This window comes from Vicia villosa, linkage group LG1 (assembly GCF_029867415.1).
Source record: "Vicia villosa cultivar HV-30 ecotype Madison, WI linkage group LG1, Vvil1.0, whole genome shotgun sequence".
NCBI classification, from domain to species: domain Eukaryota; kingdom Viridiplantae; phylum Streptophyta; class Magnoliopsida; order Fabales; family Fabaceae; genus Vicia; species Vicia villosa.
This window is the reverse complement of record NC_081180.1, coordinates 128,845,384-128,867,829: the sequence shown is the minus strand read 5'-3', so window position 1 is coordinate 128,867,829 and position 22,446 is coordinate 128,845,384. Positions and strand designations below refer to the sequence as shown.

At 34.0% G+C, this 22,446-nt stretch overlaps 1 protein-coding gene across 1 annotated transcript; it reads right to left on the bottom strand.

Moving 5' to 3' along the window:
• Nucleotides 1–1,511: 1,511 nt before the first annotated feature.
• Nucleotides 1,512–22,141, bottom strand: LOC131644175 (protein CHROMATIN REMODELING 20). Its single transcript, XM_058914600.1, has 25 exons — nt 21,989–22,141; nt 20,518–20,652; nt 20,358–20,420; nt 17,826–17,921; nt 17,656–17,748; nt 16,677–16,867; nt 16,363–16,603; nt 15,984–16,097; nt 13,378–13,461; nt 12,613–13,067; nt 12,022–12,112; nt 11,726–11,941; nt 11,091–11,210; nt 9,857–10,023; nt 8,441–8,582; nt 7,714–7,863; nt 7,575–7,630; nt 7,189–7,492; nt 5,823–5,958; nt 5,412–5,473; nt 4,728–4,954; nt 3,894–4,097; nt 2,829–2,907; nt 2,476–2,744; nt 1,512–2,170 (listed from the first exon to the last, which is right to left on the bottom strand). Exons 2-25 carry the CDS (start codon nt 20,638–20,640, stop codon nt 1,801–1,803), a joined length of 4,053 nt encoding a protein of 1,350 aa, XP_058770583.1. The 5' UTR covers nt 20,641–20,652; nt 21,989–22,141; the 3' UTR covers nt 1,512–1,800.
• Nucleotides 22,142–22,446: the final 305 nt, after the last annotated feature.

The following is a 22,446-nucleotide window of genomic DNA, read 5'->3' as shown; positions in this document are numbered from 1 at the left end:
GGCTCTCATGGGGGGTCATTTCTCATGTATCTTTATCCTCCCGGGCGAGTGATGCATCAGTTTGACTATTTGCAGATTATTTTGAGATCCCTCTTAGAGTCTGCTCCTCCCACCTTCTGTCGTAGAGATCTTGATGCGATAATGGAGGATATCGAGAGTCACTTGATACCAGAGAAGTATCACAGGGTGCCAGCTCCTTTACTGTGTGCTTACGTTAACGGCTACATGACATGATTCTATAGAGTATCACATTCTATCATGATACGAGACGCACCTGAAAGACCATCTAGGCCAGCTAATCAGGAGGTACGTAAGGCTACGGATTACCACACCAAGGATGTCTCAGCAGTTTGTCAGCGTATTATGAAGATTAGTGGATTAGGCATAGAGACACGACTCTTTAAGGATGGTAGTCCGCAGTTGGCCTCATGGAAGGCATGATTGTCGAGGCACATAATGCATCGAAGAACAGGCTGAAGAGAAGGCAGGGTTAGACATATCCAGTAGTTTTTATTTGGCCGTATGATTTTGTACTTTTAGAACTTAATGTATGACTTTTTTCATAATTGAGTACTATATTTTTTTTCATAATGAATACTATGTTTTAATCAATTAATGTCAGCATTTTCCTTTTAATTCATGGCCTAGAAATAAAATGGTCTAAAACATGCTAGACTTAAATGACCTAAAATATGTGTTGCCTCAAAACATACCAGTTTTAGTGAATAAAAACAAAACAATTCAATACAAAAAGGTATTTCATAGATGCATCTACGAACCATATTTTGTTCAAAATAGCATGGAATCAAAAAAATATATTTGTATGATTTTTAGTGCGTCCATAAATGAATCTCCAAACGCATAAAGGACAATTTCAAATTTTCATCACTCCAAACGCAAGAAGAACAATTTCGAATTTCCAAAAATGTGGAACGCAACCATAAGAGTGGAAACTATTTTACCCATACAGGGTTTGTTTGTTTCAGCAATTTTTTCTTTATATTTTTTAAAATAGATTTTACTGTTTTTCAAAATATTATAATTTTTTATATTTATTTCTTCTAAATTGAAACATTATTTTTTAGATCCTATAACATAAACATACAGTATTGATCAAGTATAGTCAAAATAATAGGTTTTTAAAATATTGATATTTCAAAAATAATTTTCATGGAAATCTATTTGAAATAGCTTTAAAATTAAATGATTTTTTAAAATTTTGATATCCAAAAAAAGTTTTAGTAAAAAGATGAAATACCTAAAATAATATTTTAGAAATAACTATTCAAACCAAATTTTCATTTTATAAAAAAATTCTTTATAAATTTTTAAATTTGTTTTACACAATTATGCAACACAAACGTGCCCGTGATTATATGACCAACCATCTCATGAACATTCTTTTACTATTTGTAATTTTCAGTGTCATTCATATATAGTTTAAAATTCCCAATGTCAATTATATATTATATAATGGAGAAAAAAAGATAATATAATAATTTTAATCAATATTTAAGAACCGGTAAATGGAAATATTTAATACCAAGTTGGTAATACACAGAAATAAATCTGATCCAAATTTGGTCCATTATTAACGTAGGTGACCAAATTTCAGTTGATTGAATCATATCGTGGTCCTGCAACATATACCTGATCAAAATTTCCTCATAACTAGAAAAAAAATATCAATAGCCCCAAACACAAAAGATTATAGACATTGGCCTGATTAATTTACAGCACAAAAAAAGTACTATATGAACATTCAGATTATGTCGTATCCTTCATGTTACTACTATATTCTTATTTCTTCTTTAAGTCATCCCACCTTATCTCCCGGGCACATTCGCCGCAGACTGTACTTCTCCCAAATCTTATTCCCTGACTTCTAAGTGTCAGCAAGTGCGCAAGATTGGTGCATTGCCGTTTTGTGAAACGATTTCTCAGCTTAGTTGAAAGGGGGAATTCTTCTGATTCATTGTGTTCTTCTTCTTCCTTAGACACTTCTTCCTTTTGATCAGGCACAGACTCACCAACCGGTACTCTCTGAACTTCTTCCCACTCCAGCGATTTGCGATATACCTCCCAAGCCATATCTTGCTCTTCTTTCGATAGTTTTTCCTCTTCATTTTCTTGTAACAGGGATTCATGTAAATGATAATTGGCAATCCACCTGTTAAGAGAAACTACATCAGCTGATACTGAGAGAAACTAAATAAAAAGCATCCATAATGTTGGAATACAGACTAGCACAGCTGAAATCTAGCTATTAGATCTAGATCGACTGGTTCGCAAATCGCGTGAACAAATGTGAATAGTCTAGACTCTTATACCATGTTGAAGTTGTACATTTTCATTTTAGAAGGGCGAAAAATGGGGATCATAACATGCATGATACAATAAAAGGCAAACTGAAGAATACATCATCATCAGGAAAGAAGACTTAAATCAAATAACAGCTGGAAGTAGATAACATACCGGGGATGATGCTTGCCCAGTAAGCTTTCCATTAACTTATCAGAGTAACCGTTTCCATTTGAATGTGGTATGGTATGTTTCAGTGAATCCCCAGCCAAAATTGGATTATTTTGTTCACAGGTAAGCCCATCATATTTACTTAGTTCAGCCAAAGTCTCGGGGTTCTCGTCATCACCAAACTCAAAGAGATGCAGCATTTCTTCTTTAGATATGGTCCTATGCACCTGTTGTCTATCAACCACCCTAGCAGCAAGCCCCTCTTTTGTAACCTATTGAAATTTGAAACCAATTCCATACGTCAGAGAAATTAAGTAGTTAAAACATGATGAATCCAAGCGATCGTATTGTATTACCTGGCGCTTGTATATTTTCTCTTCCATAGTTCCATGCGCCAGCAACCGATAAGCAAACACGGGCTTTTTCTGCCCATACCTGCAAACATGAAAAGTTATTTAGATTTCAACATTATTTGCCCATAGATAGAAATCATACTTTGTAAACCGTCAACTATAAATGTGTATCCTTCTAACTTCTAAAGATCTTTCCAGAGAGAAACCAATTAAACTACTTCAAACCAAGAGAAACCATGGAAGCACCCAAGAGCAAATGCGTTTACGAGAATTGTAAAATATATGTGACCATAATACAATGTGGAAGGTTCATAACTCTCAGATAATATCATAATGGCTAAGTGTTAATAAAAACCATAAATGTGCATCCCTTTATAGCTTGAGCTTTAAGGAGAGTTGGTTCTTGAAATAGTATTTGAGTCTCTTAAAACAAAATGGTCTAGAGTACATTGTTAGCACTCATCAAATTTCTAAATAAAAATAGAATTTAAACAATGGATCTGTACATTAAGTATTGTCCACATTTCAGGTCTAAAAAAATCTAGCATGAGGGTTTTGCTAGCTAGAAATGTAATAAAAATATTGTTCATGTATCTCCCTCTTACAGTTTAAACTTTTAGAAGGGTTGGTTTATGACACTTAGCATTAACTATGAGATAAGAACTCTACTTGAAAATCTTTACATATTTACTTGTTTTCATTTTTTTTAGTACAAAAGCAGAATCCTATTGTGATAAAAAGAAGATAAAACAAAAAGATGGGATAAGATAACTTTCTCAAAAGAAATGAAACATACACACAAATGAGAATAAAATTTAACTGAGCAAGTCTATTCAGTCCCTTTAATAATTTTGAAAGGGAAACTCTTCCAAAAAGGCAATGAGTTTTGCACCATATAAAAGTCAAACACCCTTTCACAAAAACATTGCTCACCCAAAGAAATTTCTAATATTGCATCCAATAGAAAATCATAACTTTACCAACATTCCTCCCAAAAAAATTCTTACTATGTGTGCTTCCTAAAAGAAAGCTCATTTTAGTTAAGCAAAAAAATTAGCAGGATCATACCTCCAAGCTCGATATATAGCCTGAAGATCATATGTTGGATTCCAAGAACCATCAACTATAACAACACGGTTAGCTGCATGAAGATTAATACCCAATGAGCCTGCCCTGGTTGAAATTAGTGTGCATTTTACCCTTCTATTCAAAGGCTCATTAAATCTCTCAACAAGCTTCTGTCTTTCTGAGCTCTCTGTCCTTCCATCCAGCCTGGAACATCGGATGTGCATTTTCATATTAAATCAATAGAGTTGAGAAGAAATAAATGAAATCTTTAAAAACATAAAAATACAAATCAGAGTAGTCCTAATTACTAATTTGACACAAATAAAATTTTATAAGGATAGTAAAATCCAAAAGCATCAGCATGTCCTATTACTTGTTTTATGTTTAGAAGGATGACAATAAAATATATGTATACATATTAAACAGTGAAAAGATTCATATTTTGGGGTATTAACAAAATCTTTCCACCACTCCGAAAGACATCTATACAACTATGTGCCAGAAAATAAAAAATGAGAAAAATTTCATACATAAATAATTTGGGCCTGACAATATAAAAAATAATACAGACGAGTGTTAAAATGATAAAACATTAATCTGAGTAACTTAAAGATTTAAGCAGCAATACTCGCAGCAGGAAAGAGACCTTTAATCATCAAACTAACAAAATAACAATGCCCGCAGACTGGAAGTATTCAAGGTAGAAAGCATACATTCCCAGCAACAAAATACAATTTACAATACAAATATAAACAATAATCAGTAAAATAAAATCAAAACAGAAAGTTAAGAAGAGTGGTAAAAGGTTATACTAATCTAAAAATATGAACCGACCTGTACCAATCTTTTCCCTTCTTCCACAATTTCCCTCGTTTGCCACGTCGTGGTAGTCTTGAGAGATAAAGTTCTATGAGGTCTAGGGTCGGTATGCTCTGACTAAAAACCAGCACCTTATCACCCACATCAGAACTCATCGTAAGTATATCAATTAGCAAAACCATTTTGCCACTTTGATCAAGTTCTTTATAAATTTTTCCATGAAGAATATCTTTCCACCAGCCCTGAAAAACCACCAGGTAAGATCAATCACTAAAACTCTAGGAGCAATATGATAAAAGCATAACTTACCAAGCGATAAAGCTTTTATGATCCGCGCAGAGAAATATCAGAATATCAAGAAATAACAACCAAAGCGAGCAACATTAGTGTATTCTAAATCAAACCGTGTTAGAGTATGTGATATTAGCCTAGAAGCTTCTGTTTCAGTTAGTATATTGACTTTCTTTTAGCACTGTTAGTAAATATTTACTGAAGCAGTTAGGTATTACTTCCTTCACGTAATAAAGATTTGGATAGTTAGCTTCTTCATTCCTATAGTCAAAGGATTTGATTAATGATTTGAATGTATTCTCTTGGTTATAAATAACAAAAGCTGAGAGTATTTCTCTCAAGCAACTCAAATAATCTAGTTAACTGGTCAGGATCTATTACAGAACAACACTCTGTTTCTATGAGTACCTTTACGAAGAAGCCATCACCATCCTTCTTTTGCAGCAAATCATTTGTATGCTTCAATTTCTCTGTAAGGTAATGAATTGTCAAAAATAATAAAGATATGAAGAACAGATACATAAAAGTAATGAACGCTCAAAATAATAGTTGTAAATAGTTAATTTTATTATTGTTATTTTTAGTATTATTAATAATTCATGTTTGGGACTTTGGTAAGGCCCATTAGGTCAGAATACTTTATTTAAAGAAAATAGTGCTTGTATATTCATTATCACAAATAGTATTCATATTTAACAATAGGCAGTGGGTTATTATGTAATAAGAGAAAAAGAAACATGTTTCATAGCCAGCTGACAACTTTCATCGAACACACAACCAAGATTTGTTGTTTTATTTGTTAAAAACTACCAGAACTACCTCCAGCAAGCACGTTAGAATCGGAATTTTCATCACTTGAGATATCATCAACAAGGAAATTCTCGACAGCATCTTCAGGTCTTACACAGTCCTTGTCTTCTTTTGTCAATTGCAAGATCCCAGGGTGGTTCCATATCTACTACAAACAATAAATTTCATTATCATCATGATACACTAAGACAGGATAGGAAGCAGACATAATAATTTAACAAAAATACAATAATCACTAGCCATTCATTTTGAGTTCAAAAGTTAAAACATTAATTAAAAATCACTTAGAATTTGGGTTGGTCTTACTCAACCTTACAAAATCGGCTTGCAAGGTGAGAATTGCCCCCACTTATAAGCATATGTTTAGACCATATTTCATCTAATGGTGGATACACATTGAATAAGAGTTTGTAAAGAGTAACACCCCTCACATTACAAGCAGGTTTTGTAAGGATGAGTTAGCCTCAGTATAAAAAAACTAATACATACTAAAACTAATACAAAAATCACTGGGCAATTTTGCCAAATGTATGAAATCTGATAACTGAGTAAATAGAATTGCATTTAAAAATTAAATGATTAACTGATTACAATACAACTTGGATCAAGCTAGAGATATCTAGAGTCCCAATAATTAGCCAATTAAAGTAATTGAATAAATGGAACTAACTGAAGGTAGTTCAGATAGTTACAGAGGCCGAAGGTTCTAGAATACAAGGCAACAGACAACTGAGGGTATAAAATATTTGGCTAAGACGAGTACAATGCTAAACCAAATCAAATCTGTATTAACTAAATGATATTTAATACAAGTTTTCACTCCACATTAAAAATTATTGAGAAAAATCCAAGTCCCGCATTAAAAAGACTTGAAAGAGTATGTCAAGAATGACATCTCTCACCTTACAAACCGGTTTTGTAAGGATGGGTTAGACCAAATATAAAGATCTAACATGGTATGAGACCATATCCATGCAGGCCACCAACCAAATTATCTACATCAAGCCCAAGGTGTGATGTGAGAGAGAGTGTTGAGAAAAAACCCAATTCTCACATTAAAGCAATAACAAGCCTGAAAAGTTTACGAAGTCTAGCACCCATCACATTACAAGCCAATCTTTTAAGGATGAGTTAAGCCTGACATTTAAATCTAATGCTAGCCTACGCAAACATTTATATTTATCCAATTTTTAACCCAAATCAACTGTTCACAATTTTCCCCTAACTTATTACCCTAGCTTCTTTAACTCGTATCCTTTCCCCCTTATCAAATTGCTCCTACTAGGTATCACCTCTTTTTTCTCATCAAATCATTATATCTATTGAATTCTGAGACAATGAAATTGTTTAGCAAGTTTTCCAAAGGTGTACTTACCCGAGCCAATGCCTGGTACCCAGCAAAAAAGCTCCTCTTTCTTAACTTTTCATGATTTTCCCTGACATCAGTGAACCCATGCACGTCAAGGAATCTCTTGTACAATTTTCTTTGTAAGGGTGAAAGCTTGACTGTTAGCACAAAAACAGTTTTAGGTGGTAGGTCTTTCTTCACAACATTCATGTCCATTCTTTGGACAAAGCCTTTTAATTCTTCGTAGAGGATGTGAGACCTTTGGTTCATAATTTTTACATCAGTCAGAGTGGAATTAGTGTGTTGACCATTCTCTATAGGATTTTGGAAGCTGCACACACAGGGAAATATTTTCAAAAGTACATAATAGAAACCAAAGTAAAAATCAGAACAGAGAGTAATCAAAGCCTTACCGATTTCTAAATTCATGACTGCTTCCAAGAAAACCTTCTCGTACAAAATCAACCATCTATTTCAGATAAAATGATGATGAGTCAAAGATTTTATGCAATAACTTAATGATCTGTGAATTTAACTTTTATGCAAACTTACACAATAATATTCCATGAGATTATTTTGAAGAGGTGATCCTGTAAGTGCAATTCTTCTCTGGCACTTTACTTGTTTCAAGGCATGAGTAACTTCAGCTTTAGTATTTTTTATGATATGGGCTTCGTCACACACAAGAATGTCCGGGCCGTCCTGCAGTAACATGTAAACAAGCTTTAAAAAATGCAATAACAAATGACACAGTAGAATAAAAGTTTTAATAAAGTCAATATTCTACTTCTGAGTTTCCAAAATATGCAACAAAAAATGTTAGAAAGGCTCTATTTCCATACTGAAAAGGCTCATCTATAGGGAAAAGGCTCATCTATAGGGAAAAGGCTGTTGTTGTTGTAATGTTAAAAGAAATGTTTGTATTCAACACTATCTAGGGGCTTACTTTGATAAGCCAACAAGAAATATACGACACAGCCATTGTTTTAGAATTTACTCTTTAAAGCTGCCTAGATGCAATAGTTTAAGTTGTAAACTCGCCGTCATTCGATTAATAAGTTATAAACACATACTAGGTCTGACCCTCTGCCACAGCAGGAGTTTTAAGAAATGAGAGGCCCTAGATTCACTAGCATGTGTCTCACAACACAAATATCATTATAAATATAGTTGTGACAACAATCCCCAAAGATGTGCCTTTGCAAATTAGAAACCAGAATCACAGGATAAGAAAAATCATCTAACTACACGAATATATATACTATTTCAATCATTTTACCTGCAAAGCATGACAAATTTCTCTGGCTGACTCCCGGTCTTTCGCATTCTTTCCCAAAGACAAATTCCGGAAAGCGGTATAGCCAATTAAGAATACACCACCTTTTGCTCTCCATTTTGCGAGCAATTGTGCCCTCCTATCTCTGGGAAAAGGAAACTGTATCAGCAAGATGTTGGGTGTATAAGTTTGCAGAAAAAAATTATATAAGTGAGGAGGCAAATCCAGAGATCTTGTTGTTGCTCATTTGCTATCACAGTAATGTCTAATTATAATGATCAGTCCAATAAAATAGTTTTTAAAAAAGAATGTTTTCATATATTTTTATCATTTGATAAAAGAAGAATAGGAGATACAAATGAATTAAAAAAGAGGATGAGAAATCCACCAAGAGCAACTCAAAAATAAAATCTCAAATAATGGAGGCAGAAATTGGCTATAACAAGATATCCATCCATCCACTCTGGCCTGAAGTCATCCAGAATTTTTAAGGAAATAAACATACGTGTTACGTTTATTCATACAGGACTAGAGTGCAAATAAAACAGTCTCACTAAATTTGTTTACTGACAGGTCCTGAATTTCAAGAGACAAACACAAAATTAAAAAACTCTTCAACGAGATTTACTCCCAATAAAGGACTGATTTGAATGGGCCACTAAATTTACTAACTATGGATCTGACAAATAATCTTCATGATACACTTAAAGAGTTTGCAACCTTGAGAGATTAGAATTAAGAAACCATTGGTTTCCCCCCATTTCAGCCTCAGCCAGCTAATCCCCAACATACTTTCCCTGAGAGTGCAGCAAACCGCCATTTCAATCCGACAAAGTACTTTAGAGAACCCGGTTGCTCAAGAGCAAAAACAGTATTGAATATTGGGATCAAGTTCTGGACAAACTATATACTGCTCCCAGTTATAAAGGAACATGTGGGAAACAGTCAGAGACAGATCCATAACTAAACAGTCAAAAATGATGAACTCAGTAATGAGCTCTTAATAAGTCACATATTATTGATGGAGACTGTGGCAGTTGATTATAACAGAATCAGAAAACAATAACTAATCAAATTGTCATAAATAGAAGCAACCCCTCATAGACCAACAAACTAACAGTCAACAGATTTAAGTTTCTGAAATTAATAAAAACTAGTACGCCTATAACTATCTTTGCCACTATTATCAAAATTTGAAACTGAGTAGTTGATGAAAAAAAATCAAGGTAATAAAATGCAGAAATTACATGAATCAGACCTTATACATGTTAAAAATGTAAGTTTTATATAATTATTTACAATAAATCGAACTGCCAGAATATCTAGTTACGAATCAAATATTGTAACTTGGCTTGGCTAGTGTATTGTTACAGCTCTTAAAGATGACATAATCACATCAAAACAAAATAACAAACATACCTTGATACATCTTCCAGCATGAACACCTTGAGTCGCTTTAATTCCGATGGTGCCCATTTGATGAACTCCATCCTCCAATTATGTAGCACATTGACAGGTGTGACTATAAGTGCAGTTCTTAAACCCAAATCGACACTTCTCATTGCCGTATACAAGAAAGCTATGACCTAGAAGTTTCAGCATAACCAGTAATCCGAATGAAAAAACGTCAAACAGTAAAAAGGAAAAATCAGAAAGAAAAAGTATCCTAAATAATAAAAAAAATGCATAGAACTAGTACAAAAAATCATTTGCCTTAAAATTTATAATAGGAAATATTTCCCATTGGAACTCTTTATTATTGTATAGTTATCCTTTAGATGCTTAATAAGCGTGGAGTATTCTTTCCTACAATGAGGCTTAAAGAATAGTACAAAAACTAGATGTCCAAACTGGGAATCGGTTCATCTATGAATGATATAGCATAGAAGTAAAACTCCATGGATCCCCCTGTTCAGAGAGCAGGTCCATTGGCAAATATAAAATTATAAATACGTCTTATCCTCAATTGCAATTAACTTCAAATTTTATGCAACTTCTCACCAAACACTCTTCATTTTGTTAAAAGGGGCCATGATAGAAAGGAAAAAAAAAAAAAGCATATCAGTAAGCACACTAGTCTAGACCACTGAATTGAGGACGAAAGCTGGAAGATAATGCAGAATAATAGGAATATGAATCATATGAAATATGTTATTAAAACATGATTCAAATTGTGAAATCACACTTTTATGATCTTGCTCCCCTGGAGCGAGTAAGATCATATGCAGAACCACATTCTTGAGAGTTCATGATCTAGACGCTAAAATCATACAATTTTGTGATTTTTCTCAGGTAGTCCTTTTTTTTGGTGCCGGATCTGGATAGGATTTTGCGGCTCAGTTGGTTTACAACATTCTGAACAGAAGTGACATTGTTGGATAATATTTGTTCAACACTTCAACTTAATCTAAAGCTCAACCCATACAATGCAGATTATCACGATTCATGAGTTACAAAAGGTTGGTATGATAATTTAAAAAATAAAATAACAAATGAGAAGAAAAAAGAAAATGGATGCTCAAGCAAGAACTGTACATTATCATCAACTTCACAAAAGAAACGTAAATCTGGAACGCATATTTTCTAAAAAGAAGAATTAAGAAATCAATTATATGCACATACTAAAATCTCGAGAACGAGTGCAATACAATACCTGAAACGTTTTTCCAAGGCCCATGGTATGAGCTAGAATACACCCTAGACCTTTATCTCCAGACTTAACTTTTCTGATTGACTGTATTATATTTTCCCACATGAATCTTATTCCAGCAATCTGCAGATATGAAACTGTTTAAGAACCCAGGAAAAGAATTGGAAAAACCGATAGAAAGAAATGAAAAGAATAACAAAATTTTAGTGAAAGAATGAGAATAGGAGAGAATAGAGCAGTGGCTTTATTCTTCCTGAATATTTACAATTCTGAAGGCTCCCCCTCACCCCATGCCATCTTCCTATTTATCATGTACACTAACTCCATGTAGAGAATATCTGATAGAATATTTACTATTATCATTAAGATCAGCTTATACCTTTATTTCCCCCTCATTATTGTTTACTGTTAGAGATACATCTAGTTAGGCATGACAGCTGTATCTCTAACATTGATCATATCATTTTTTTAATTAAAGGAATAGCCGCCATTTGAGTATTTGATAATAATTTGTACTAAATACCTTATCATGGAACAACAGCGATTTGTTCAAATTACGTTATAGTGTCGAGAAAGAAAAGGAAGTTGTATTTAAATCACAGAGAAAAGAAAAAGCAACAGTCCATAAGTTAAATAACCTGATGGGTCTTCAGCTTAGCTGAAATGCTCGGTGGTATTCTAACCGCTTCTTCACCTTTTTCTCTCACAACATTGACTATATAACCTGCCAGTGCATCGCCAAGAATTTCAACGCTTGCACCTTCAGATGAACTACCATTACAGCCAGCCGAGCTTTTGTCAAATGATGAAGCAGAAAACTGTACTCTCAAAGATTTCAGGCGTTCTTGACGTTCCTACAAAAGTAGAGAGTAATTAATAACTTGGACTGGTAAATCCAGTTTTCACAAAACAAATACCTCATTGAAAATGTTACCTTTTCAATGGCTATTTTCTTTTTTGTTTCTTCTCCTAATTCAGTGTCATCAAGTATCCTCCTAATCTTTTTTTTGCGTCTTCGTTTAGTACTGGAAAAAATGACAAGATATGATAAGGAATACAACTCAACCACAGAGATTATTGGTGATTTAAGTTAAAGTCTGTGCAAAAACAAGTTTAAACTAGCACCTCAAGAAAACATGTAAACCTTAAGATCTTAATTGCAAGATTTCATTTAAATGAGAAAGTTACAGAATGATCCAAGAAATAAAAATGTAAACATGTAAGCCTCACTGTCAATCAGCCAGTATCATCAAGTGCTACGTATCAACTATAAGAATGTCAAGAATCACAATATACAAACACTTAATAGAAAAATCATAGAACTACATCGGATTGAAGCCTAGGCATTGGAGAAAATCAATGCAGTTCAAAAGATCATCAGCTACCTCAATATGAAAAGTATCAGGATGAGGTAATCATGATTACTACGCAAAAATGTTGAAGGAATTTTATCGAAGCTATAGGAATTTAAATCAAAAGATTAACATTGGGTGCAGCAATAAATTTTCTATAACAATTACTTCACCTTATTGTAACCGGCGCTATCTCTGAATCGGAATCGGAATCTGAATCTGAATCGTCTGAATCGTCTGAACTATCTGAATCACTACTGCCTGAACTGGAAACGGGTATATCATCGTCGCTGATGACGATATCAGTCCGGTACTTCTTGTTATCAGCATCAAGCTCACCATCATTTGGACGCTTGGTTCCTCTCTGTTCAGTAACATCACCCGGTGAAGATTTGGGAGGATCAGACAAACTATCATCTCCCGTAGGCGTTTCATTGTCAAGACGAAAACTGGCATCAAAACCTTTAGTTTGATCAGCCTCCATATTCAAATGTTCAACCTTATGATTGTTATACACAACTTCCCCTTCAACTCGAGATCCTTCCTCTGTATCAGGATTAAATTGATCGACGGGTGAAGGCTTTTGTATATGGCTCTCCATGGGCTGGATAGGTATGCTTGTTTCTCGCTGAATAGCATTTAAACATGATTACAGGATATGCTTAAGTAAAAAGAAATAAACCAAATTGACTCGGTCAAGAAGTTAAATGGATTCCTATAATTTGGCGCTGACGCCAAATTATGAACATCAAGACAAACTTTTATTTGCTTTATAGATAAAAATATTGATTGGTGTTTTTAAAATCCAAATAATCGTTTGCATGAGAGATGTAAATAAAACTACAAATGACAACATCCTCCGCTAAGGACATAGAATATTATCTTACAGCTTCTAGATAAAACAAATGAAAAAGGCGAATCACAGTCCTAAAACTTACCAGTTTACTTTTCTTTTGATGCCTCCTATGTTTCAAACGTATTTGAAGCCTCCTATCAACAATTGCATCATCCTCTTCATTGACCTGTCATAGAAAAAGCAGAAGAAAATATGATAAGCTTCCTAAGCATGAATTTGAAAATATACAGATATGTAAATCACTAATTAACAAGGAATGCCTCTATTTTCCACTATGTATATAATACATCGGTTGGATACAAGTTCTAATATCAGTGTGTGGTAATTGATTATGCAGATATGTTCACGCTATGCGTGATTTAATACATGTAGATTTTACCTAGGGGAAATACGCTTAGTTTGTTATTGTTGTTGATTCAAATTCATAATTCAAAAGGCCGAGAGCATGTTTGGTTTTAAAAAAAATAAAAGCAATGAAACACCTGTGCTTCCCGACACAGTTGTTTTTTACCAAAACAAGTTTTTCATGTTTTGACCACAATGCATGGACGGATAGAATGCGTGGCAGCTTGATCCAACCCACCTACCCCAATCAACATATATACTAGTACATACAGACCATATACTATAATGTTGCAATTATAAAATTATATTATATATGAATTAGTATATTATTTAACTATTATGTATATATACACACTATCATATATTATTTAATTAAATTTTTTAATTTGTCAAAAAGATTATGATAGTTTTTTACTCTAATATTTATTATATACAAAATCATGACCCCCATTTGTTAGATCTCGGAATCTGTGGCTTTCAAAACCTCTCAATATTAAATAATCGGCTACAAATGTCAAAAATCAAAACCAACTTGACAATTAAGAGGGTAAGGCAACTGGAACAAATTATGATAAATTTATAGTATTGTGCTTGCCCATAAAGACAGATAGGCAAACATAAGGAGCACCTGAAGTAATTATAAGAATGGCGGCTTTTATACAGAAGACTATTGATAAAGAAGAAAAACAAAGAGTGGGAGAATTCAGAAAGCTCACAAAAAATTGTGCCATAAATACTTACATTGAACACAGACAGTTAAACCATAAAAAATACGTAAACATATTAATTAGTTCATTCCAAACAGGTAATCTTCAATCACGAGAAAAATATTTCCCTACTGGGTGAAGTTGGTTCCGTCTGGCCAGATTGGGAACTCCGAACAACAGTAAAGGTGATTCCAGTTGTGCATCAAACAATGCACTGAACATCAAAACCATAGGATGCTAATCCACAAGGTTGTCACCAACAAAGCCACCACCAGAAACATACATCTTGTGGTGGTTGACCTGATGGGCAATATAAAGAAGGAGAAAGAGGGAGCAAAAGAATAGGCATTCTACACAGGTCTAGTATATGACCTAGTGGACCCAGCCCAAATAAGTCTTGGTAATGAGAATAAGGAAGAAAGAGTAGATTGAAAGCTCTTCCAGCCAAGCACTGTTTATGAAATAACGGACCAAACCCGGGCCAATAATATTCAATGAATATATGCACCCATTAACTTAGTGTTCATGTAGCAATGTAGATTAAAATGGGAGAAACATGGTTGAGGACAGAAGGGTACCCTATGTACCATCTTTTAGATCACACCATGGGGATAAGGTTGATTTAAGGAGGTGGTATTCTTAGGATATTCTTGAGAAATGATAGATAGGAAAAAAGAAATTAGGGACAAATAGAGTAGTAGGTTAGTAATAGGGCTTGGAGAGAAGGGATAATTAGTCAGGGAAATTGGTTAGTAAAAGAAGGTAATTCAATATGGTGAGGAGAGATGGAGGGGAACGTTGTGTATTTGAATTGTGAACGAAATGAGAGATCTTATCTGAAGGGAAACCCTTAGGGAGAATTCTATTCTCTATTTTCTGTTAATTTTCAATAATAATACATTTCTATTCTTTTGATTCATTCTATCTTTTCTTTCATTCCAATCTATCTCGGTTCCTAACAGCCGATAATTTTAACAATTTTGTAAAAGGATATTGTGAGACTTGCGGCATATAGTACAGTCCAATTTCAGCTGCAGTTAGCTAAAGTATGATTAGGATTCAGTTGTTTAACTATGAACTGGAATTTAGTTAATTAGTTCATCAATATAACTTTATTATTCTGGGTATTCACCTTCCTCCTTCGATCCCTAATAAGCACTATAACTACAGAAACAGCAAAAAATGAATATCAGATATTCCACTTTTGGTTCCCATCTCATTATTAATATAGGCCAGACAGACTGCACGCGATGAATGAGGGAAAGGGTAGCTCAGCTGGTTTGAGCTAATTAAGCTAAGGGTTAAATGAGTTGGAGGGTTAAAGGAGTTGGAGGTCTAGGGTTCAAAACCTGGCAAAGGAGAAAAAATAATACTCTAACTACTAAAAATTTTCATCCAAGAATTATTAGTTTAATAACACTAAGGCTGCCAAACAATATATCTTAAACAATTATCAGTTTTAGAAACGAAATAACCAACAATTGACAGGTACTGTGCCTAATATATTGATCTTGTTTGTGTACGGCATTTAATCTTTAATAATTGGTTACAAAATTACTTCATGCAGTGCATAAAAACGGAAAATTAAAAGCAAAAAGTAACGTAACTTGGAATAAATAATGCAATAAGAATAGACCTTTTTAAAATGTCGATTTTGCTGTTCAGAAAGTTCTAATTCTCTTTCATTTGCAACGGCTGCTGCAACAAATGGATCCGTAGAATTGCCATCAACATCATCAATTTCTTCCACCTAAACAAAAAAATTTCCCAAAAAAATTTCCAAAAAAAAAAACTAAGATAGTGATCATTTAACAATTGAGACTTGAAAGAACATGTTATAACAAATGGCTGCCAAAATACATTAAAATATGAACAAAACTGGAAATTAAAAATGTATTGACACAACAAACTAATGACATCAGCTAGCTCCAGTAATTATTCCTTCTTTCGCTACCAATAATTTCTTTGACATATGCATAAAGAAAAACAGTAAACGGTCAAAAATAAATTGCTACCTCATGAACTCCAGGAAATTCGAGTCCCATCAAGGCAGCTTGCTGTGGAGTACTGGCCAAGTAAACAGAAGCCCAAGTCTTACTTCCGAATGAGGTATCAATACCACTCCCATCAGAAACTATTTTATTGAACACATCCCAGTCCCCCTCGGTTTCTTTTTTACCAGGTTCCTGGGTTTCTGGAGAAATTTTTTTTTGAAGAAAACCGCTAGCACCCTCTTCCAATAATTTTCCATGTCGCCTGAACCAACAGCACAACTTTATATGAGTTTACATTGATTTTTGCCAGATCAAATGCCAAATAAGAACCGTACCTCCTAACAGGTCTGTTTATTTGTAGATATTTCTCAGCATCAGAAACTGATGAAGCAATTTCAGTAGTTGCCTGAGACCCAACCCAATGATTCCGCTTTTTCCATGCTTCAGTGCGACAAACATTCGGAGCGTCTCTTTCAATCAACTTATAAAGGCTTGGGAGCTCAATTCCAGCCCCATCAAGTTGTTCCTATTCAAAATCATATCAATGAATAGCAGAAGAAAATTATAATCACATTTCAACAAAGGAAGAACATATTATCTAAAGAAAACTGCAATTCTTATCAATCAAACAAAAAAGCCAATACCTAGCCACATTAGGCTCTAGGGTGATTTTAAAATACACAAATATATAAAGGGTAGGACAGTTGCACAAGATCCCGACCACTGTGTGATTTGGAGAATGGTTAAATGCTGCATGCAGCCTTAAGCACACGAATGGACAGACTATTTCTGTATCAGGGACTAACATTCCACAATGAAGCAAAACATGATATTTACATGCAAAATTACAAAGGTGTGAGTGCTCAAGATCACTGCTAAAGCTTTTCACAGTGATTTTGGTTACTCAGTTAATTTAGTCGAATGCTTTAATTAAGTTTGGTGCAAACTTACTTTCAAGGGCTAATTCATTTTTTAAATATTAAAGCCAACAAGAAGTGAATGAGGAAACCCAAATCAGTAGCATAAGAAGCAGCTCAGGGCAGAAGAGGCCAAATTCTAAAAACTGATAACAATGTGTAAAGCAGAAAAGGTGATATAATATAGCCTTGTGTGGTGGCTGGAGCAGGGGAGTTAAGGAGTAGAGTGATAAGGAGTTCGGGCATTTGATCCCCACTATAATACTAACAATATTAACACTGGTTGTTTCAAAACAAAAACAAAAAAGTGTGCAACAGCAGAAAGAAGCAATGGACTTTTGAAGAAAACTGTATAAATCATAACACTTAAACTAAAGTTGAATATATAGAATCAAACCAGTAAGTGGGAACTTTCAGTTTCAAGGTCATCCAGAACAGCTTCCCACTCGTCTTTAAAAGTAGCCATCTCATCAGCAACAGCAGTTTCCAGCTTAAAGACAAGTAAGGACAAGTGAGTCATAAGCAAACTGAAAGATGATAAAGCAAAGGACAAGGAGAGAACCCAACATCATCCCCCTGCAGAGTTTGCTTCAATTCTTGTCTAACTTCACTCTCCACTTTAGCAAGAGATTCTTCTTCAAGAGTTTCTTGGGCCTCCGCAGCCTAAAAAAACATTGGAGAACCTTTATTTAACAACCTCTTAATATATATTAAAAAAAAAAACTGATTATAGATTCACATACCACAAAAAACACTGCAAATATTTAAGTTAAATGCTATGCTGAGAGTGATTTGTTAGTTTATCCTTATACTTTCTAGCTACTAGATTTTCTCGATCTTTTGGAAAAAAAATAACAAGTTGCTAGATATTTTGGTGTAAACTCTTGGAAATTTGTGAAAAATTGGATAGCATGGTATCTGGAACAATTTTAAGTCATTTCAAAGGCCTCAAAAGGTGGGGTGAGGGAAAATCCCTATTGGGTTGACCAGTTTTGCGTGAGATTGGGTATGTTAAGCTGACTGTAACTAACTATGGGCCTCAAATCCATTTGCCTCTTAGGTAAGTCTACCGTAGAAGGGAGAGGAGTTATAAGGGAAATGTTAGGACATAGAATAAAGGGGAGTTTGTTAGGATTTAAGCTACGGAGTTAGTTATGGTTGTCAGTTAAAGGGGTAGTTAGGTTTATCATGTATAAACAGGGCAGATAACTGGATAAGGAATTGGAAAGGACATTAATGCATTATTGATATTGTAAGTTTGTAACAACTGAGAATTGATGAGTGATTATTTTGAAGGGGAAACCCTGTGAGGAGAGGTTTCTTTCCTATTTTCTTAATACAACTGTTCACCTTTTCAATTCAACTCTTGGGTCCCTACCAGACAGTTTGGAAAATGGTGAGCAAGAGTTTGTTATGCATGGCTCTAACAAACAAGATAAGTGACAGCTAGCAATTGGAAAGAATGATATGATACATTAATCATGAAGGTTGAAGGGGGGCTTGAACTTGAAAGGAAGGGAGGGTGGTGAATATGGGTCATTATTGGGGTTTATTTTGGGGGGCTTAAGCCACGCGGCAAAGCAGGCATTGTGTCACCATCTCTGATGGTTTTCCTTCTGTATCTGTCATTGTAATCACAGTTTTGTTCTCTGAGTTTCCCTACCAATTCTATAGCAGTATCATTACCAATCGCTAGCTCTCAGTTAGTTACGTTTACTGTAGGATAAGAAGAAATAGATGTGGGTTAAAGTCAGCTATATAAAGCTGATAATTAATACAGTTACAAACTTAGGATTGTAAGCCTATTATCGTCTTGGATAAATAAAAATTATAACTAAAACAAAATAAAATTGTCATATTTGAATCTCTCTTTCAATAAACTATATCCTAATAATCAATAATTGAGTATTCTAATCTTATCAACAAAAATATAATTGACGATATAATATTGACAAGAATGCTAATATTTTGTAATATTTCTGTTAATATTCTCATAAAACCACGCCTAAAGCTGTTGTGCTCAGTTGTGACAGATAAACACAGTAAAACAGTTGCAAACATATTCAAACCTAGCCTATCAGACCCCATGAACTCTGGCACCAATTTACAAATAAGAACAACCAAATACTATAGGCATAAATATATTTGTCGTATTGCAGGGAGATCATCCATTATTTCGTTATACTTGCATAGATTCATATATTCTCTTTCCTTAATAATAGCAATTAATATGACTCAAGAGCCCAACCGTGCTGTCAATTGTGGATTACAAAAAATAGAGGTTTGTTAGAATTCTGCTACTCTGCAGATGATGTGGTGCCGCTATGGCTGCTATTAATTTATGTTGTTATATATAATTATTACTATAGGTGATAAAATTGTATAAATTACTTCAAATTATTCTATTATTATTTTTATAAGCATTTTATATATATTATGCAATATTTAATAGGGTAAATCTTTCCTAATGGATTGTCAGATTTTAAAGTAACATTAATTTTTAGCTCCAGTTCAAGGTGTATATGACCCTCAAAATGAAAATGAGTTGTTAATTTCCGTCGTACTTCCTTAAGAAGGAATGTGATAGAGAGGATAGCGATGGATGATATAGTTTTAATATGTGGATATGTTTAAGTTTTAACCAATAAAAAAAGTGTGTTGCTAGCATTCCTTTGCAATGCTTGCTAAAACTCCATTGGGCCTTTGAAATCTTAGGCCATGTTTACTTTAAGTGTTTTCTGTTTTTATTTTCATAAAATACACTTAAAAAATGAAAACAGATTTTAAGTGTATTTTATGAAAATGAAAAGAGAAAACGGGGACTTATAAATCCATGAATTCATTTCAAATTCTATAAACTGATATGTTATAAATCCAAACAACAAAGTCATGATTATAAAAGATGATTGCAAAGCGGCATTTATTGAAAAATGGGAAAGAAATTGCAACCAATTATACTTGAACATTAAGACAACACACAACTTAGGATACAGAATATTACCCAAGAAAAAGATAGAGAAAGGCTTAAAAAGTGTGCATTTGTGTGAAGTGTTCATCTAGTAACACCGCATGTTCCTATGATGTAATGAGTTGTAATACCTTACTCTCCACTTCTAAAAGCTCAGAAATAAGGTCTTCTATTTCCGCCTCAGTTAGAGGTTCCTACATGATGTGAATAAAATATGGAAAGTAAGAAACATTAAATTTTACAACAGGAAAAGTTTAGAGAAAAATGAGAGGAGACATATATGTGACTGACCTCAAGATGCAGTTCGTCGTCAACTTCAGAAGGCAAAGATCCCTCGTTGTCTGAATCGTCATTTACAGAACCACCAGAAGCACTATCAACATCTATCACTTCATCTTCAGTTATTCCCTCCATTTCTGGTAAAAGCTATTGGATACAACAAACAAACATACAAGATTACATGTTAAATTGAAAGGCCCGACAAGATTTAACTTACAGAGTAGAACTTGTCAACAAAAAAATTACAAAGTAGAAGATAGACCAACTTGAAATCCCAATTTTAAATTTTAGAAATTAATATAATGCGAACTGCACACCATATCTTCGGATAAATAGTCAAGTGAACAATTCATCAACTTTTTAAAATTCAAAAAACTCGTGAACTGGGCAGAAAAAGACACCAAACCCCGGAGTACAACAAACATTCAAGCAGCGCAAAAACATGATTTATCTTAGGAACAAGATAGATTACACAGCCACACACATTTTTTAAACGCAATACAAAGAAGCTTGATCTCCTCGACACAGTCTCATCAAAACACACAAGCAAGGTCTAGGAATCAGAACGAAAGGCAGTCAAGTATCAACTAGTAATAAAAAGACACTTAATGATAATCAAGCAGTATTATCGATGGTGGATGGCGGTCCATGGCGGAGAGCCAAAATTCCATCATAACGGCCGTTTTGCGGCGCCGTTATAGCGGAAAAAACCGCAATATCGACCAATATCTACTATTGCGGCGAGCCCGAAAACTGCCATGTATATCCGTCATAGCAGTCATGGCGCTGCTATTTGATAACACTGTAATCAAGACATGCCAGAAACAGTTGGGAAATCCAACTTAATAGGAGCCACCCTTGCAGTCTATTATTGAATCACGTTGCCCTTTCATTCCTGCGATACAGCGCCTTTAGTACGCTGGGTTTTCGAGCGGATTTAGTCTCACATCGCCTAGAGATATTACCTTTGAAGTGTTTATAAAGCTTAGACGGTTCGCGCCTTACAAACCAATTTCGCGGGATAGATTTAAACTATGTTTGAATTGGCGATATAAGTGGAATAATATAAAATGGTTTAATGCTTAACATTCCTTTTTGAAAATCTAACTACACCTTAATAACCGCCAACCCAGACATATCTTTGCCCTAAACCCGAATTCTAAGAGTAATTATACAAAGCAAAAATATACTAATTGAGAAAAATTGAATAGAATTATGATAAGAAACCCATAGATTGTAACTCAAAACAATACTAACAAGCAAAAATAAAGAAACAAGTGAATGGTGGATGATAAACTACTCTAATATACATGTTGTAACGTCAATCGCATTGCTAAAACGTGATTATGTGATGTGTTGCATTTTGCAGTGGCCGGGGGCAAAAATTTGCGTTAGAATCGCATCATTTTGTGCTACAGAAGATAGGAACCAAAATCTGAAGAAATGTAAATATGAAGAGAGAGAAATTGGATGATTTTCTTACAGTTTATGGCGGAGGAGGATCGAGTCTGTCAGCGTTTTCCGGTGAGTTGAGTTCAGTGCAATCAAATATGTTTGTGCTACCAGCAATGAGCAAGGTTCAAGGTTGAGTTTTTTTTTTTAGGGTTTTAAATTTGTGTTGTAAAAATGTGTTGTGTTTGTTTTGTCACTTTTGTATGTAAAGGGAGTATATATTAAAGTTTTTTCTGTTGAGAAAATATATTAAATTTAAATTTATAATTTTTTTTATAAAGCACCAATATTTTTTTTCTGTTGAGAAAAAGTGGGGACTATAGAAGACCCACTTAAAAATTAGAGAATTAAAAATAAATTAAAAAAATGGTTTTTTTTTGTAAAATTAATGGTAAAGATAAAGAATCAGAAAAATAGTCGTGAGACCAAGCAAAGAAAAAAATTGCATGACTATTTTTCTCTACAAGAAATGTAAAATGTAAAGAGAAT

Coding starts and splice junctions, on each gene's coding strand:
- LOC131644175 (XM_058914600.1), bottom strand. CDS start 20,640: ATGGAGGGAATAACTGAAGATGAAGTGATAGATGTTGATAGTGCTTCT. Junction 16,098..16,362: donor AATTTCCTGGAGTTCATGAG/GTAGCAATTTAT, acceptor TTTTTTGTTTAG/GTGGAAGAAATTGATGATGT. Junction 13,462..15,983: donor AAAATCGACATTTTAAAAAG/GTCTATTCTTAT, acceptor TTTCTATGACAG/GTCAATGAAGAGGATGATGC.